Source organism: Salmo salar, chromosome ssa18 (assembly GCF_905237065.1).
Source record: "Salmo salar chromosome ssa18, Ssal_v3.1, whole genome shotgun sequence".
NCBI classification, from domain to species: domain Eukaryota; kingdom Metazoa; phylum Chordata; class Actinopteri; order Salmoniformes; family Salmonidae; genus Salmo; species Salmo salar.
Genome location: NC_059459.1, coordinates 26,389,164 through 26,408,441, shown reverse-complemented (window position 1 = coordinate 26,408,441; position 19,278 = coordinate 26,389,164). Strand labels below are relative to the sequence as shown.

Here is a 19,278-nt window from a genome sequence, read left to right as displayed (position 1 = left end):
TTATCCTCACAAATAATCCTGATAGGTATCAGTCTGGTGTTTTCTGTAATGACCTTAGTGATCACTGTTTTACAGCCTGTGTTCGTAATGGCTGCTCAGTGAAACGACCTGTCCTGATTTGTCATAGACGCTTGCTAAAAAACTTTAACGAGCAAGCCTTCCTTCATGAACTGGCCTTTGTAAAATGGTATAGAATCAGCTCTGTCGAAGACTCTTGGACCTTCTTTTTGATATTTTCAGTGGTATTGTTAACAAACACTCCCCCATAAAGAAAATGAGAATTAAAAACAGGTTCAGCCCCTGGTCAGCCCCTGGTTCGACCGTGATCTTGCAGAGTTACTCCACCTCAATAATTGCATTTGGCGAAATGCTCGGCACACGCATACTCAGGCTGACTGGCTCTCATTCAGGCAAATGAGAAATAAGTGCACTCAGGCTATCCGGAAGGCCAAAGTGAATTACTTTAAGGAGCAGTTCTTCCTCTATGGGTCTGGAAAATGGTTAAAGACCTGGAGAATAAACCATCCTCCTCACAGCTGCCCATGTCCCTTAAAGTTGATGTGGTTGTTACTGACAAGAAGCACATGGCTGAGCTCTTTAATCACCACTTCATTAAGTCAGGATTCCTATTTGACTCAGCCATCCCTCCTTGCCCGTCCAACAATTCCTCATCTCCCACCCCTTCTAATATGAATATCGACGATGCTTCTCCCTCTTATTCCCTTGCCCCGCAACAAAGTTTCTCCCTGCAGGCAGTCACTGAGTCCGAGGTGCTAAAGGAGCTCCTGAAACTTGACCCCCAAAAAACATCTGGGTCAGATGGTTTAGACCCTTTCTTCTTTAAGGTTGCTGCCCCTATCTTCGCCAAGCCTATCTCTGACCTTTTTAACCTGTCTCTCCTTTCTGGGGAGGTTCCTTTTTCTTGGAAGGCAGCCACGGTTTAAAGGGGGAGATCAAGCTGATCCTAAATGTTATTGGTCTATTTCTATTTTGCAGTGTTTGTCAAAAGTGTTGGAAAAGCTTGTCAATAATCAACTGACTGGCTTTCTTAATGTCTATAGTATTCACTCTGGTATGCAATCTGGTTTCCGCTAAATAAAGGTTAAATATTTTTTTTAAATATTTAGTGCAGTAGGTGTCGTATGCTGAGGCAGTGAAGAAAGTAGAGGAGGATGGGTCAAGAGTGAGGGATCCTGAGCGGATCCCTGTGTGTTGTAGAGAGAGAGGCCAATGAGTGATCTATGCTTCATTAAGGTTGGCTTCTTAGCATTCATAGCAATGGTTATCAACTGTACCGCAAAAATGGAACGTAAATCCCCGAAAATATATATTGTGGTGGCAGATGCAGAGAAGTATTTGGGTATACGAGATTTGACTTCAGAAGCGTTACAGGGTGTGTTGAGCGGTTGTGTCCTGTCCTCCCAGGCTATTGTGATGGTGCAGGAGTAGATGGGGTCAAAGTAGATGAATGGGGTAGTGAGTTTTTAATAGGTGTATGGTTAATATGAAGGGTGTTTTTATTTTTGTTTCCGATTTTGTATTACCAAGAAAGTATGATGGATTCATATTATAGTCCAAATGGGGGCGTTAATGCAACATATTGAACGCCATCCGCAGTTAAACTCCAAAGAAGCAGAAACTTGGAGTCACGCGATATGGTGTGTTGTCCTCCCCACTACGACTCGGTTTTGGCTAGAAGGGATCCAGAATGTGTCAAATTAAAGTCATATTGACGTTTCGTAGCAGGTTAAGATCATTTACGGAACAGGTTAGGATAATTAACGTAGCAGTTTAGGAGAATTCGGTTAAGGTTAGGAAAAGGGTTAGCTAAAATGTAAAAACAAATATTTTTCCGTTAATTTTACAAAAGCTGGATCCCTTCTAGCCATGACCCTACTACTCGAGAAACCATGACGTTTATTTTAAACTATAGATGAAATCGATTATGATGAACTTCACAGGGCGGTGAAAGTGCATTGTGCTCTTCATACTGATTTCCAATAAATATAGAGGGTCTTATTCTGATGACACGATGCTCGACTGCCGTTTGACAAAGAAAAATATTATCGCTCTTATGACAATACCCGCACTGTATCTGCGATCTTTGGCTATAGCGCACGCGCCAAGGTAGGCAGCTTTGCTATTTAATGGCAAAACTATCGGTAGAGTTGAAAATGTGATGGAAACATATTGAAATTCATATTTTTATTCGGTACCTGAAAACGTAAGTGAAAAAATAAATGTTGTGTGCACTAAATACGTCATCACGCACTGATTTTCATCCGCAAAAAGTCAATTTGTTGGAAGCACTTCACTGGTGGGAAAATGTGCATATTTTCTTTTTGCGGGTTCGAGAATTCCGTGTTCAAAATAAGTGGGAACTCGGAAATCTCCGCCTTCCGACTTTAGTGTGTTCAAAACAACGGTTTACTCGAGGGGAAAAAAACGAAGTCTGACTGGGAAAATCGATTTTACGTTCATCCAACCCGGGCCTCTTTCTAGAGCTCCAACTTTCCGACCTGAAGATCACTGATGACATGATTTGACCCCGTATTTTTCCTTGTTGCCAGTTGCTTTGAACGCAACACTAGCTATTCAAAACAACTGTGTCGGTCAATTTGGTGAATGTCTTCATGTAATTTTTATTGATACAGAATCTTATTTCTTATCAACCACCAACATAACTGCAACTTCAGCAGAAAGTGGGTCTTGAATGTACGTTATTTCATTAAATTAGCGGGGGTTTTTTCTTCCAAAAAATGGTATCTTTTCATCTTCTCAAGAAACAAAAACTTGTGACAAATTCTTGCAGATCACAATCTGCCAAACCCATAAATCAGACATTAGTCCCTCAAATTAAGACTGAACACAAAAATAAACCATAGTACTTTAGAGGTGTATCTTTGAAACAAATCAAACTCTCTCCTTTCCTCACTCTAGTTGTATGACGCCCTGAAATCCCTGACTGCAAAACTATGTAAACAATATTTTTTCGAGATAGCCAAGAGCTAGATCACGATAAGATGATCTACAGATCTATGAATTTGTGCAGGCACGCGCAACTAAGAGGTTCTCGAGAGTTCAATCGATTTGAAGGGTCCAAAATGGCGATGGATGGTATGACCACATCTCCATCAGGACTATCGTATCACAATGTTGGGGACTTTTACACCAGAAAATTCGGTTCCAAGCCGGACGTGGTGCCGTCCGGGGTGACCGAGAGGAAAGTTGGTCCCCTGGATAAACCTGACATGGTGGCGGTGGATGTTATCAACGATTCAGGTAGTTAGCTAACGTTGCCGGTAACTATGTTATGCTAGCTAGCCAGCGCAACGTTATTGGTAGCTAGGGTAACGGCAAACTGGCTAGCCACCGTTAGAAACCATAATCAGCTATGAAGCATCTTTCCACAGCTGTGTGTAGGTAAATCTTCACTGTCGCTAATGCATTGGCACTGCCATGTTATGATTGTCAAGACGAGAAAACTTGTCAGCTAACATGTTTTGCTAGAGTGAACTTAACTGAATTCCGGGGTAAAGTTAACTAACGTTGACGAAGTTAACTAGCAGATTAAACGTTAGGCCAGCTAGCTAGGCCAGAAAATCAAAGCAGCGCTAGCTAGGTGGCTGACCGGCTATCTGCAGATTTCTTAAACCTTTGCCACCTGCATCTTCTTTGCACAGCCAGACCTAGCCATAACATTACGACTAAAATGAGAGATGGCTAAGACAGATCACCCAGATTGGAGTTTCCATCTGACATTTACCACGGTGTTTTACCCAAAAGGCTCCAACTTTTCTGTTTCCATCTACGCGGGGCGGCACCCGTGTGTCACTGCCCATGGCTCCAGCAGAACTGCTCTGTCATGGGGCCAAGGCCTGGCCACTGGTACTTCTCAGATTGCATTTACTTAACAATGGCTAACTGTGAACATTTAACACCTTATCACAAAGCAACTGTCTTGATGGTGCAGATGTTGTTGATTCTGCTTGCACCAAGTCTTTAATGTCACACTCCTGATGGAGACACAATTGCACCAAGAGTTTACATTAACATGAAACACTGGGGACACACTGGCCTGGGGGTAAGTCTTAGGTGGAAATGCATTTTGAAAACCATGCATAATTTAGGCTCCAGAGTGGCGCAGCGTTCTAAGGCACTGCATCTCCATGCAAGAGGCATCACTACAGACCCTGGTTCAATTCCAGGCTGTATCACAACCGGCCGTGATTGGGAGTCCCGTAGGGCGGCACACAATTGGCACAGCGTCGTTAGGGTTTGGCCGGGGTAGGCCGTCATTGTAAATACAATTTTTTTTCTTAACTGACTTGCCTAGTTAAATAAAAGTACAAAAAAATTATAATAATCAAACATGCATCATTCAGGTATCTTGAAAATAACGTCAGATGAATACTATACTTTATATCAGTACTTTGTATCAGTGTTTTTCATAACCATATACTTACTCTTCCTCTGCAGATATCCCATTGCACAGAAAAAAGCATGAAACTGACATGTTTGTGCTGGTAAGTTTTCCTTTTTTAAGACAAGTTGGGAGGGTCTAAAGTAAAAAAAAAAATTAAAAAAAAAGTATATTTATTTAATTAATTAATTAATTACTGGCAGCCTACTGTATCTGAAGAAGGATAAACACTACATTGTGAAGCCACTAGATGGTAGTATTATGTAAGACTTATAGCTCGTCTCCCCCTACTTCGCTGCAAGCTTTACAGGTTTCATCCTTCTCTCTCACATCCTTTCACGTGACTGTGTGTTTGTGTGGTACCCACAGGGTACTATACACCCATTCCGGAAGACGCACAGGTCCTTCTTTGGGAAACTCTCTCAAGAATTCCGCTTGGTGACTTCAGACAGACAGGTAAGTTAGCAGAAGGGGTGTATGCATTCGTGTGTATTGCCTAATACACCTTGCTGTTTGCACACTCTGAAAGAAAGAAATACAATATGTTTTATTCCTCTAACGACCTCTACAAGCCAGAATGTTCAATAAAATTATATTTCAACTTACTCTACCGGTTGTCTGGGTGGTTGTTCCTTATGTCTTGCAAAATAAAATAAAAAATACCCACAGGAAAGTATTATAAACCCTAGTTTTTAGAACGTCAGTCTATATTTTCAATCTCCTGATGCAGTCGCACGTGATGCACACTATGTAAACAATAGCGTCAGTAGATTGAAACTACAAAGCGGAAATACAAGCTGACAGAACTATATACACACCAGTGTTCTGAAAAGTCAAGTTAATAACACTTTCCTGTGGATATTTTGTCTCAAATTTCCAACGGTAGAACAACAAAATCAGGGGACAACAGGTAGAGAAAGTTAAAATGAAGTTGACTCAACATTTTGAATTTATATATTAGACAAAAGTGGAAGCTTCCACACTCAGACTCGTAGAGGCTAGCATGTACATTAATATGCCTCAGGGACGAACTCTCCCGCAATGCTCTTTGTTTGGGAATTCCTCAATCCCCCTTCCCAGATGACCCTGACTTTATTATTGCACTATTCTGGTAAGCTGTTTAGACATCTCATCTCATAGGCAAGTGCCCAAACACCTCATGATAATCTTTCACTCTATGGACTTCTCCATCACAGTGGGAATTGACAGGTCTTGCCAACCCAACTTGGCAAATAGAGTTTTCAGTAATCTGGTTGATAATGGACTTGTCCAGGAAGGCTCAGAGACTTGATGGAATTGTAGAACACGTGGGGTGGCGTGCAGAGTGTAATCTACTTTTTGGCCTACACCAAGGTCCTACTTTTACAAACAAAACCAGGAGTGGATTACAGTGCACAGTTTACAGAGCAAACAAAGTCCAAGGCTAAACATTGATTGAATGTGAAAATGCCGCTCCCCTCATGGTATCACATCTAATTTGGGGATGCTCAGCCCGTGTCGTGCCCTCCTGTGCAGTAGGTGCAAAGTATATGTTGTCTTCAAGCCCATTAGAAATCGATGGCAAGACAGTGTTGATTTGTGAAACGCACAGCCTCAGGTAGCTCAGTAATAGCCCTTTGCACTAGCCCAACTAAAGTTAATGGAGCTAAAAACAGTCACTAACTAGACCAGTTTGCGAATCTGCAACCTTTTGTAGGGGAGAGTGGGGTAAGTAGTTTATTTATTATTATTATTTATTTTTTATTTTTTTCATATTCAGCATCACTCAGTCGAGAAATATTATTCATTCTAACAAAGAAATCTACATATTTCAGGGTGTTGTTTATACCTGGAAATAATCAGAATTCATGTAACCGTTACAGTTTTGAGAACATATCTTGTCCAAAAAAACTGGTCTCTTAGCACAACTTACCCCGGGTATAGGGTAAGTTAAGCCGCCTACACATTTTTGTACTGTATGACATATTACCAGTTATTTTTTAAAACCATGTCTATCTTTATTTCCCAAACACAATTCAATCACAATATTGCATTTTGGTCTTTTAATCATTTTAAGCATCTTTTAACACAGGCTTAAAGCTGCAATATGTAACTTTTTGGGTGACCTGACCAAATTCACAAAGAAATGTGTGTTTATAGATCTGTCATTCTCATTGAAAGCAAGTCTAAGAAGTGGTAGATCTGTTCTATGCTTCTTGTTCTTAAGTTTAGTTTTAGCGTCTTTAACATTTGGTTTTGTACACCAGCTGAAAATACAATATTTTGGGTTATGGAAAGATATTTCACAGCGGTTTAGATGGTAAAATTATTCTCTTCACTATATTTTATTGTTTAATCACATAAATTGAAATTAGGCAAGCTATTAGAATTTTAGCAACCAGGAAATGGCGGTGCGATTTCTGTATAGTGCATCTTTTTAGCCTCTTACATCTAGACGTTCCGCTAGCGGAACACCTGCTCCAATATCCAATGATAGGCGTGGCGCGAATTACAAATTCCTCAAAAATACAAAAACTTCAATTTTTCAAACATATGACTATTTCACAGCATTTTAAAGACAAGACTCTCCTTTATCTAACCACACTGTCCGATTTCAAAAAGGCTTTACAGCGAAAGCAAAACATTAGATTATGTCAGCAGAGTACCAAGCCAGAAATAATCAGACACCCATTTTTCAAGCTTGCATATAATGTCACAAAAAACAAAACCACAGCTAAATGCAGCACTAACCTTTGATGATCTTCATCAGATGACAACCCTGGGACATTATGTTATACAATGCATGCATGTTTTGTTCAATCAAGTTCATATTTATATCAAAAACCAGCTTTTTACATTAGCATGTGACGTTCAGAACTAGCATACCCCCCGCAAACATCCGGTGAATTTACTAAATTACTCACGATAAACATTCACAAAAAACATAACAATTATTTTAAGAATTATAGATGCAGAACTCCTCTATGCACTCTATGTCCGATTTTAAAATAGCTTTTCGGTGAAAGCACATTTTGCAATATTCTCAGTAGATCGGCTAGCCATTTAGACACCGACCAAGTTTAGCCCTGATCAAACTCCGATTTACTATTACAAAAGTTTCATTACCTTTGTTGTCTTCGTCAGAATGCACTCCCAGGACTGCTACTTCATTAACAAATGTTGGTTTGGTCCAAAATAATCCATCGTTATATCCGAATAGCGGCGTTTTGTTCATGCGTTCCAGACACTATCCAAAATGGTAAAGAAGGGTCGTGCGCATGGCGCAATTCGTGACAAAAAAATTCTAAATATTCCATTACCGTACTTCGAAGCATGTCAACCGCTGTTTAAAATCAATTTTTATGCAATTTTTCTCGTAGAAAAGCGATAATATTCCGACCGGGAATCTCCTTTTCGGCAAACAGAGGAAAAAATCACAAAGACGGGGGCGGCTAGGTCACGCGCCTAAGCCCAGAGTCCCTTGATCGGCCACTTGAGAAAGGCGATAATGTGTTTCAGCCTGGGGCTGGGATGACGACATTCAGGTTTTTCCCGGGCTCTGAGCGCCTATGGACGACGTAGGAAGTGTCACGTTAGAGCAGAGATCCTTAGTAAAAGATAGAGATGGCAAAGAAGTTCCAGAAATGGTCAGACAGGCCACTTCCTGTAAAGGAATCTCTCAGGTTTTGACCTGCCATTTGAGTTCTGTTATACTCAGACACCATTCAAACAGTTTTAGAAACTTTAGGGTGTTTTCTATCCATATATAATAAGTATATGCATATTCTAGTTACTGGGTAGGATTAGTAACCAGATTAAATCGGGTACGTTTTTTATCCAGCCGTGAAAATACTGCCCCCTAGCCATAAGAGGTTAGAGGGATACTTTGGAATTTTGGAAAGGAGGCCCTTTATCTACTTCCCCAGAGTCAGATAAACTAGTGGATACCATTTTTATGTATGAAGGTATAAGTAGTTTTGTGAGCCAATGCTAACTAGTGTTGGCGTGATGACTGGAAGTCTATGGGTAACACAAGTTAGCATTGGCTTGTGAAACTACCTGTAATTTCCTTCATACTGGACACAGACATTAAAATGGTATCCACAAGTTCATCTGACTGAAGTAGGTAAAGGGCCTCATTGCCAAAACCCCCAAATATCCCTTTAACACCTAACAAACGCTAGTTTAAAAAAAACACTTAACATGGGCCTGTTACCTCATATCCCAGCGATAATGCTTTCCATTACGCCTGGGAAGAAAACACTTCAATTTGCTCAACTTGCTATTGGGTCAACTTACCCCAAGGCAAACATTTAGACAATATTAGCCCACACAGCTACAAGGATGCACTTTCATGCTACACAAATACAGTTGAAGTTGGAAGTTTACATACACTTAGGTTGGAGTCATTAAAACTCATTTTTCAATCACTCCACAAATTTCTTGTTAACAAATTATAGTTTTGGCAAGTCAGTTAGGATGTCTACTTTGTGCATGACAAGTCATTTTTCCAACAATTGTTTACAGGCAGATTATTTCACTTATAATTCATTGGATCACATTTCCAGTGGGTCAGAAGTTTACATACACTAAGTTGATTGTGCCTTTAAACAGCTTGGAAAATTCCCTAAAATTTTGTCTTGGCTTTAGAAGCTTCTGATAGGCTAATTGACATAATTTGAGTCAATTGGAGGTGTACCTGTGAATGTATTTCAAGGCCTACCTTCAAGCTCAGTGCGTCTTTGCTAGACATCATGGGAAAATCAAAAGAAATCAGCCAAGACCTCAGAAAATAAATTTGTAGACCTCCACAAGTCTGGTTCATCCTTGGGAGCAATTTCCAAATGCCTGAAGGTGCCACGTTCATCTGTACATACAATAGTACACAAGTATAAACACCATGGGACCACACAGCCGTCATACCGTTCAGGAAGGAGACGCGTTCTGTCTCCTAGAGATGAACGTACTTTGGTGCGAAAAGTGCAACTCAATCCCAGAACAACGGCAAAGGACCTTGTGAAGATGCTGGAGGAAACGGGTACAAAAGTATCTATATCCACAGTAAAACGAGTCCTGTATCGACGTAACCTGTTAGGCCGCTCAGCAAGGAAGAAGCCACTGCTCCAAAACCACCGTAAAAAAAAAAAAATTGACTACAGTTTGCAACTGCACATGGGGACAAAGATCATACTTTTTGGATAAATGACCTCTGGTCTGATGAAACAAAAATAGAACTGTTTGGCCATAATGACCATTGTTTTGTTTGGAGGAAAAAGGGGGAAGCTTGCAAGCCGAAGAACACCATCCCAACCATGAAGCACGGGGATGGCAGCATCATGTTTTGGGGGTGCTTTGCTGCAGGAGGGACTGGTGCACTTTACAAATAGATGGCATCATGAGGGAGGAAAATTATGTGGATATATTGAAGTAACATCTCAAGACATCAGTCAGGAAGTTAAAGCTTGGTCACAAATGGGTCTTCCAAATGGACAATGACCCCAAGCATACTTCCAAAGTTGTGTCAAAATGGCTTAAGGACAACAAAGTCAAGGTATTGCAGTTGCCATCACAAAGCCCTGACCTCAATCCTATAGAAAATTTGTAGGCAGAACTGAAAAAGCGTGTGTGAGCAAGGAGGCATACAAACCTGACTCAGTTACATCAGCTCTGTCAGGAGGAATGGGCCAGAATTCACCCAACTTGTTGTGGGTAGCTTGTGGAAGGCTACCTGAAATGTTTGACCCAAGTTAAACAATTTAAAGGCAATGCTACCAAATACTAATTGAGTGTATGTAAACTTCTGCCCGCTGGGAATGTGATGAAAGAAATAAAAGCTGAAATAAATCATTCTCTCTACTATTATTATGACATTTCACATTCTTAAAATAAAGTGGGGAGCCTAACTGACCTAAGACAGGGAATTTTTATTAGGATTAAATGTGAGGAATTGTGAAAAACTGAGTTTAAATGTATTTGGCTAAGGTGTATGTAAACTTCTGACTTCAACTGTAAAACTACCGTTCAAAAGTTTGGGGTCACTTAGAAATGTCCTTGCTTTGGAAAGAAAGCACTTTTTTTGTCCATTTAAAACAACATCTAATTGATCAGGAATACAGTGTAGACATTGTTATTATTGTAAATGAGTATTGTAGCTGGAAATGCAAGATTTTTATGAAATGTCTACGTAGGCGTACAGAGGCCCATTATCAGCAACCATCACTCCTGTGTTCCAATGGCACATTGTGTTAGCTAATCCAAGTTGATCATTTTACAAGGCTAATTGATCATTAGAAAACCCTTTTGCAATTATGTTAGCACAGCTGAAAACTATTCTGATTTAAAGAAGCAATAAAACTGGCCTTTAGACTAGTTGAGTATCTGAAGCATCAGCATTTGTGAGTTCGATTACAGGCTGAAAATGGCCAGAAACAAAGAACTTTCTTCTGAAACTCGTCAGTCTATTTTTGTTCTGAGAAATGAAGGCTATTCCATGTGAGAAATTTCCAAGGAACTGAAGATCTCGCTGTGAACTACTCCCAGAACAGCGCAAACGGCGCAAAACATCAGTCTCAACGTCAACAGTGAAGAGGCGACTCTGGGATGCTGGCCTTCTAGGAAGAGATGCAAAAAAAGCCACCTCTGACTGGCCAATAAAAATAAGAGTAAGATGGGCAAAAGAACACACACACACTGGACAGAGGAACTCTGCCTAGAAGGCCAGCATCCCGGGGTCGCCTTTTCACTGTTGACGTTGAGACTGGTGTTTTGCGGGTACTATTTAATGAAGCTGCCAGTTGAAGACTTGTGAGGCGTCTGTTTCTCAAACTAGACACTCTAATGTACTTGTCCTTTTGCTCAGTTGTGCACCGGGGCCTCCCACTCCTGTTTCTATTCTGGTTAGAGCCAGTTTGTGCTGTTCTGTGAAGGGAGTAGTACACAGCACTGTACGAGAGCTTCAGTTTCTTGGCAATTTCTATGTCGATGTAGACTATGTAGATATTCCATTAAAAAAAATCAGCTGTTTCCAGCTACAATACTCATTTAGAACATTAACATTGTCTACATTATATTTCTGATCAATTTGATGTTATATTAACAGGCAAAAAAAATTTGCTTTTCTTTCAAAAACAAGGACATTTCTAAGTGACCCCAAACTTTTGAACGTGTGTGTATGTATGTGGGCACCCCTTCAAATTAGTGGACTCGGCTATTTTAGCCACACCCATTGCTGACCGGTATATAAAATCAACCACACCACCATGCAATCTCCATAGACAAACATTGTCAATTGAATGGCCTTACTGAAGAGCTCAGTGACTTTCAATGTGGCAACGTCATAGGATGCCACATTTCCAACAAGTCAGTTCATTACATTTCTGCCCTGCTAGAGCTGCCCCGATCAACAGCAAGTGCTGTTATTGTGAAGCTGAACGTCTAGGAGCAACAACGGCTCAGCCGTGAGGTGGGAGGCCACACAAGCTCTCAGAACGGGACTGCTGAGTGCTGAAGTGGGTAAAAATTGTCTGTCCTCGATTGCAACACTCACTACTGAATTCAAAACTGCCTCTGGAAGCTACGTCAGCACAAGAACTGTTCGGCGGGAGCTTCATGAAGCGGGTTTCCGTGGTCGAGCAAATGGGTTTCCATGGTCGAGTAGCTGCACACAAGCCTAAGATCACCTTGTGCAAGCCAAGCGTCTGCTGGAGTGGTGTAAAGCTCGTTGCCATTGGACTCTGGAGCAGTGGAAACATGTTCTCTGAAGTGATGAATCACGCTTCACCATATCACACTCTGACAGACAAATCTGGGTTTGGCGGATGCCAGGAGAAAGATGCCTGCTGCCGGAATGCATAATGCCGACTGTATAGTTTGGTGGAGGAGGAGTAATGGTCTGGGACTGTTTTTCATGGTTTAGGCTCCTTAGTTCCAGTGAAGGGATATCTTAACGCTACAGCATACAATGACATTCTAGATGATTCTGTGCTTCCAACTTTGTGGCACCAGTTTGGGGATAGCCCTTTCCTGTATCAGCATGACAATGCCCCCGTGCACAAAGCGAGGTCCATACAGAAATGGTTTGTTGAGATCGTTGTGGAAGAACTTGACTGGCCTGCACAGAATCCTGACCTCAACCCTATCGAACACTTTTGGGAAACATTGGAACGCCGACTGCGAGCCAGGCCTAATTGCCCCACATCAGTGCCGACCTCACTAATGCTCTTGTGGCTAAATGGGAGCAAGTCCCCCGCAGCAATGTTCCAACATCTAGTGGAAAGCGTTCCCAGAAGAGTGGAGGCTTTTAGAGCAGCAAATGGGGGACCAACTCCATATTAATGCCCATGATTTTTGAATGAGATGTTCGACGAGCAGGTCTCCACATACTTTTGGTCATGTAGTGTACGTTTAAGACCTCATATTGAAGCTTATAGCGAGCCCAACTGATGTATTGAACAATCTACTTTGATGTAGATACACGCATCATGAAACCTCAATGCAATAAATTCATTTGACTTGGTGAAAATGCGTTTTTTGGACTTAAGTTCCGTACCACTTTTCCCATGTGGTTTCTTCGTTTAGACTCCATGAAATTACCTCTTCCCAAATATTTGGTCAAATGATTAATTTTGTAGATAGTTTCCTAGAAACAAGGGTGGCTCATCATCCCCCTTTGGCTCAACATACCCCTTTGGCTCAACATACCACTCTCTCCCCTACAGGTCAACTTTGGTTTGCCCTTGTTTTGTTAAGCCTTTGAAGCATCATCTATCCCTTGCACAAAGACAAAAGTGGCTATGTGCAATGTCTTTGACACGTTTTGCCACGTAAACATTACTTTTTTTAAATGTATGTTGTATCCAAAATATGCCTGGTATATTTTCCTGGAAGGCTTTTGATTCGCTTTAGGGTATCTGGCAGAGAAAAAGGCAAAAGGCTCTGCAAAGTGCAATGCTGTTATACAAGCCAAGCTGTAAGAGTATACGTGACCTTGACAGTGAAGTCATGTGAGGGCATGTTATGCCTTAAAACACTTAGGACTTTAAAATAAGGTCTTTATGGAGGATGGATATGGAAATATTCTTTATGGAGGAATGGTTTAAGATGTGTTCTCCACAGACTGGAGTGTTAAACTGGATCCAATAATTTTTTTACAAAATTATTACTTGTTAAACATTATCTCTTTCTCTGAGCAATTGTTTTAGTATAAAATAATAAAAACAAAATGTTTCTATGAGTCAGGAAGACTCTGACTGGATATTGTAGCATACAATAAAGCTCAGTATTTATTTTATAGTCTTTTTTTGCTCATCTTTATCAAGGGATCCAATAATTCCGGACCCCACTATAGGCTAGTAACAAAGGATCAGGGCTGTATGTGAAACCGACATCACTGCTAGCTTAGTAGTATTAGCTTCCTCCCTGAGTACAACTTGGAGTAAACTGTCCGTACCACGGCTCGAACCCGGGTTCCTCTGCCGCGCTAACACGTACATGACTGACATCCTTGACAACGTACGAACCAGTTGAGCTATAGAAAAATATCCAATTTAGATAGCACCATTGGCAACATTTTAAGCTGTGCAGTGAGCTTACGGCATGTTCTTATCTCCATTACACATGGGATATTGGATGGTATAAAGACCGGACTGTAAGGCTTCTGTCCACAGGGACACATTAAGGCTCTTGACTGATACCCTGCTCTCCACTGACGGTGCACTGTGTACAGCGAGGGTACATGGGGGTTCAATCCCCTCTTTAGGAATTATCTGTATGTGTTCCATCTGCCGGTGTACTAGCTAGCTCTGCTAGTGTAGCTCGGCATGCCTCTACCGAAGGACCAATGGGATGGCCAGCCTTGGGGCTGCACTGTCTGGGATAAGCTGCTTTTGGCTCCAAGCGGCCCATCTGCCAGAGGTAAAGGCCCTCATCTACATGAGTAGGGACTAGGGAGAGAGTGTGCTGTGGTGTGACTTCTGACTACTCTCCCTAAAAGCTGTATGGAAGAGACTGGCACTGGGTTTGGTTTTATAGGAACAGAGACAGATTGAGGTAGAGTCATCTTAGTTCACTTCACATGCATAGAGAGGAGACTTAAGTTTTCTGAAATGAGAGTTCTAGACTTGATACTTTGGTGGAGAAAGTGGGGAGTGTTGTCTTTCTTGATAAAGGTGTGATTGTGTGATACTTGAGGCTAGGCTCACTGTGGCTGAACACTGCTCTGTCCATGCACCTACTAGCAGGAGTCTTCTAGAATGATTCTGTTGACCTGGCAGTAAAATACAGTGGGTCCTCTCCCCCTGTGCTGTGGAGGTGGCCTATACTCTGCTGGATTAAAGGCATAACAGTGAACAAATGAGTCACACAGAGAAGATGCAGCCAGTCTAACTTCCTCACTACGGAGCTTAGCAGTCACTTGGCATGTGTCCTGTATAATACACTGCTCAAAAAAATAAAGGGAACACTTAAACAACACAATGTAACTCCAAGTCAGTAACACTTCTGTGTAATCAAACTGTCCACTTAGGAAGCAACACTGATTGACAATAAATTGCACATGCTGTTGTGCAAATGGAATAGACAACAGGTGGAAATTATAGGCAATTAGCAAGACACCCCCAATAAAGGAGTGGTTCTGCAGGTGGTGACCACAGACCACTTCTCAGTTCCTATGCTTCCTGGCTGATGTTTTGGTCACTTTTGAATGCTGGCGGTGCTTTCACTCTAGTTGTAGCATGAGACGGGGTCTACAACCCACACACGTGGCTCAGGTAGTGCAGCTCATCCAGGATGGCACATCAATGCGAGCTGTGGCAAGATGGTTTGCTGTGTCTGTCAGCGTAGTGTCCAGAGCATGGAGGCGCTACCAGGAGACAGGCCAGTACATCAGGAGACGTGGAGGAGGCCGTAGGAGGGCAACAACCCAGCAGCAGGACCGCTACCTCCGCCTTTGTGCAAGGAGGAGCAGGAGGAGCACTGCCAGAGCCCTGCAAAATGACCTCCAGCAGGCCACAAATGTGCATGTGTCTGCTCAAACGGTCAGAAACAGACTCCATGAGGGTGGTATGAGGGCCCGACGTCCACAGGTGGGGGTTGTGCTTACAGCCCAACACCGTGCAGGACGTTTGGCATTTGCCAGAGAACACCAAGATTGGCAAATTCGCCACTGGCGCCCTGTGCTCTTCACAGATGAAAGCAGGTTCACACTGAGCACATGTGACAGACGTGACAGAGTGTGGAGATGCAGTGGAGAACGTTCTGCTGCCTGCAACATCCTCCAGCATGACCGGTTTGGCGGTGGGTCAGTCATGGTGTGGGGTGGCATTTATTTGGGGGGCCGCACAGCCCTCCATGTGCTCACCAGAGGTAGCCTGACTGCCATTAGGTACCGAGATGAGATCCTCAGACCCTTTGTGAGACCAAATGCTGGTGCGGTTGGCCCTGGGTTCCTCCTAATGCAAGACAATGCTAGACCTCATGTGGCTGGAGTGTGTCAGCAGTTCCTGCGAGAGGAAGGCATTAATGCTATGGACTGGCCCGCCCGTTCCCCAGACCTGAATCCAATTGAGCACATATGGGACATCATGTCTCGCTCCATCCACCAACGCCACGTTGCACCACAGACTGTCCAGGAGTTGGTGGATGCTTTAGTCCAGGTCTGGAAGGAGATCCCTCAGGAGACCATCCGCCACCTCATCAGGAGCATGCCGAGGCGTTGTAGGGAGGTCATACAGGCACGTGGAGGCCACACACACTACTGAGCCTCATTTTGACTTGTTTTAAGGACATTTCATCAAAGTTGGATCAGCCTGTAGTGTGGTTTTCCACTTAAATTTTGAGTGTGACTCCAAATCCAGACCTCCATGGGTTGATAAATTGGATTTCCATTGATTATTTTTGTGTGATTTTGTTGTCAGTACATTCAACTATGTAAAGAAAAAAAGTATTTAATAAGATTATTTCATTCATTCAGATCTAGGATGTGTTATTTTAGTGTTCCCTTTATTTTTTTGAGCAGTATATAAAAGTAAGCTTTTATCCAAAGGGACTTAGTCATGGCGTGCAAACATTTTACGCATGGGTGACCCCGGGAATCGAAACCACAATCCCGGCGTTGCAAGCGCCATGCTCAACCAACTGAGCCACACAGCAGCCATGGATAACTCAGGCTTATAATGCATGCACGTTGCGTGGCGCATGCTCGGGCTGATGATGCAGTATAGTGTTTGTCGCAAGCTGATGATGCAGTACTTTAGGTCGACACGTTATTTATAGATGATATATCAGCAACTGTAGTCTGTGACTCAGGGAGGCTGAATTTCCTAAGGGTGTTTGCGAGTGTCACTCCAATGTAAAATTTAACTTAGATATGTGATGTCTTCAGTACAACCCTCAGGAAAAAGATGTGCTGACATGTTTACCTGCAATACCGCCGTCACCCAGAGGGTGTCAGTGTGTCATCTCGTGTGTTTTTCGTGTGTGTCTGTTAGTGTGTGGTTGGGATGTGTTGTGCAGCATACTGTCGCTCTGTTTGCACACACACACGGTCACAGCGTTCTGTAGGGCCCTGACGCCACAACAGGCCCACACACACACTTCAGCTCCTATCTCTGTCCCTGGCTCTGGCTGTCACAAGACGCCCTAGCCCTGTCATAACACTGCGCACCGCAGTAATTGTAGATTTCACAGCACTCCAAGGACAGCCTCTGACTCCAACACAAAGTGACAGGCCAAGCAGCGGTGGATGGCCTCGAGTTTGTACCGTCCTCCTCACATTTTCTCTTTCCATTTTTTACATGGTTTGTCTGATACAAAGCATTCACTGAATTACGGAACAGATTAAAAAAATATATATATATATATATATATATTTTTTTTTTTAACAGACAGATAGGTTATGTTATGCCAGTGCCTAACCTATCGTCCACTTTCATTACCTGTTAATATCCCACTCCCATCAATCCTATAGATCTAAAGGAATTAATTTGGTTTGGAAAGCTCTATTTAATGTTATGCTCTGTGTGTTTCAGTCATGGAGAATCCTGGTGTTCAGCATGCTGAATGTCCTCTGTACTGGTTGCCTGCTGATGTGGTGCAGCTCCACCAACAGTATGGGTGAGTAGTCCTCGTCACGTGACAGTGTTCCACACAGCCAGCCAGGCGTAGTAGAGGACGTCAGTGAGAACACTCTGTACTGACATTGTTCTGATATTGTGCTCTGACGTAATTCTGTTCTCCCTAAAGTTGTTCACCTAGGGCCATGGCAGTTCACACCATTATAGTGATTATTCTCCAACTACTTAGATCTACTCATGATGTCCAGAGAGAGAGATCCCATATTATAGATCTAGTCACAGTCCTCTTGACCGAGGGAAATAGTAATTCATCTACTATGATCCGACCTCCCCACCCCCACATTGCAGATTAGATCTTTGCTGGTGTCGCAGTCTTGTTGTGATGATGATCATGGTGAAATCAGTGTGAAATCCTTTTATGATTAATCCCTCTGAAAATGTGTGCAATGAAAAACATGGCAACACAAGCAGCCTCCACCAGTGTTGTGTGTCAGAGACACAGGAAATGGAGGACGTTCAGATATTGAGCGGCCCGAGGAATGCGACACAGACGTCAATAGCCAGCACAAATAAACCGCAGCACCAGGCAGTTAGACCCTTCTGCTCAGAGACAGAGGAGAATGGATCCACAGGACAGGAAACTGTTGGTAAACTTCCTATATGGTGTTTATCCACACCGAAATCAAGCTGTGCTAATATTGAAGCCATTGAGGGCGAGAGATAGTCTTTCCTCTGTGCTGTAATGGCATTTTCCAGCCTATATCTGCACAGATCAGCCTTGTGTTTAGGGAGATGGTAATGTGATTACCATCTGTTTATGGAGATGGTGATGTGTAGATCTCATAAGCTGCCCCCAATCTTACATGTCAACATCAATATGATATTATTACTAATTCAAGTAAAGGGATTTAAAAAATTGTTATGCAATCATAAAAGTCCCGCTGCAAATAGTATGTGTTAAGCGTAAATTGAAGTCCACAGACGCGATAGTCTGGCGTCCCATTGTGACTTACTGTAGCTACGCGGCTCTGAGACCACCATCCGCGGGGGACGCACAGCCCGAACGTGCATCTCCCCACAATTCCCAACCAACGCGGCTCCGGTACGTGTCCTCTATTCATTTGAATGTGTTGACAGTTGGAGAAATTGCTTGAGCTGCGCTGAGAATTCGAGAAGTATGATAGCCAACGGTCCAATATTCTAGAACACTGCTGTGCATACATGTTTTGAAATCATGTATTGTACTTATTAGAACACATTAATTTGCCCAAGTTTACCATAAGACATGAACAGACTGCATCAGTGATTTGTATTCCCTGGAATCTTCTGAAGAGGCAACGGCACGGGCATGTCCCTGTGTGTGTGGTGCTTGTATGTCTACCACTTTGTGTAGCTGTTTTTGGCTTTCCCAAAAACCTTTTCAATTTAAAGTTAACTACAAAGTAGCCTATGCCTACCTGGCAGAATTATGATTATTTGCTTCAATCCAGTGGGCGTTTGTTTTGCAAACTCACATGTGCGCTACAGAAACACTGCTAACCAAACAGTGCTTGGTGCATTGTATAGAGATTGCAATGTTGTATCTGTGCCATTATGGCCTTGGTGACAGGCTCAATGGCGCTGCCCATGCTATCTCCATTTTAAAGCAGTACATTTTCTTGTTATGTTAGGAAAAAAAAGTGTAAAGCTAATATTGGTGACTTGCCGCCGCCACCTGCCTTGCTGGGTCTTGAACCAAATCTTGTCTTTAAGTTATGGCCACTAGATGGCAGTCATATTGCTTAAAAGCCATTTACAAACTAGGCA

The 19,278-nt window shown here is 42.5% G+C and overlaps 1 protein-coding gene across 1 annotated transcript in view; it reads left to right on the top strand.

The window, feature by feature from the left end:
* The first annotated feature begins 3,055 nt into the window (after positions 1–3,055).
* LOC106577110 (zinc transporter 6) overlaps positions 3,056–19,278 on the top strand; it is a 75,251-nt gene continuing 59,028 nt past the window's right edge. Inside the window, exons 1-4 of the mRNA XM_014154850.2 lie at positions 3,056–3,282; positions 4,480–4,526; positions 4,793–4,879; positions 17,428–17,512. Coding sequence (XP_014010325.1) covers positions 3,105–3,282; positions 4,480–4,526; positions 4,793–4,879; positions 17,428–17,512 — 397 coding nt within the window. The 5' untranslated portion in view covers positions 3,056–3,104. The remainder of the gene's footprint in view (positions 3,283–4,479; positions 4,527–4,792; positions 4,880–17,427; positions 17,513–19,278) is intronic.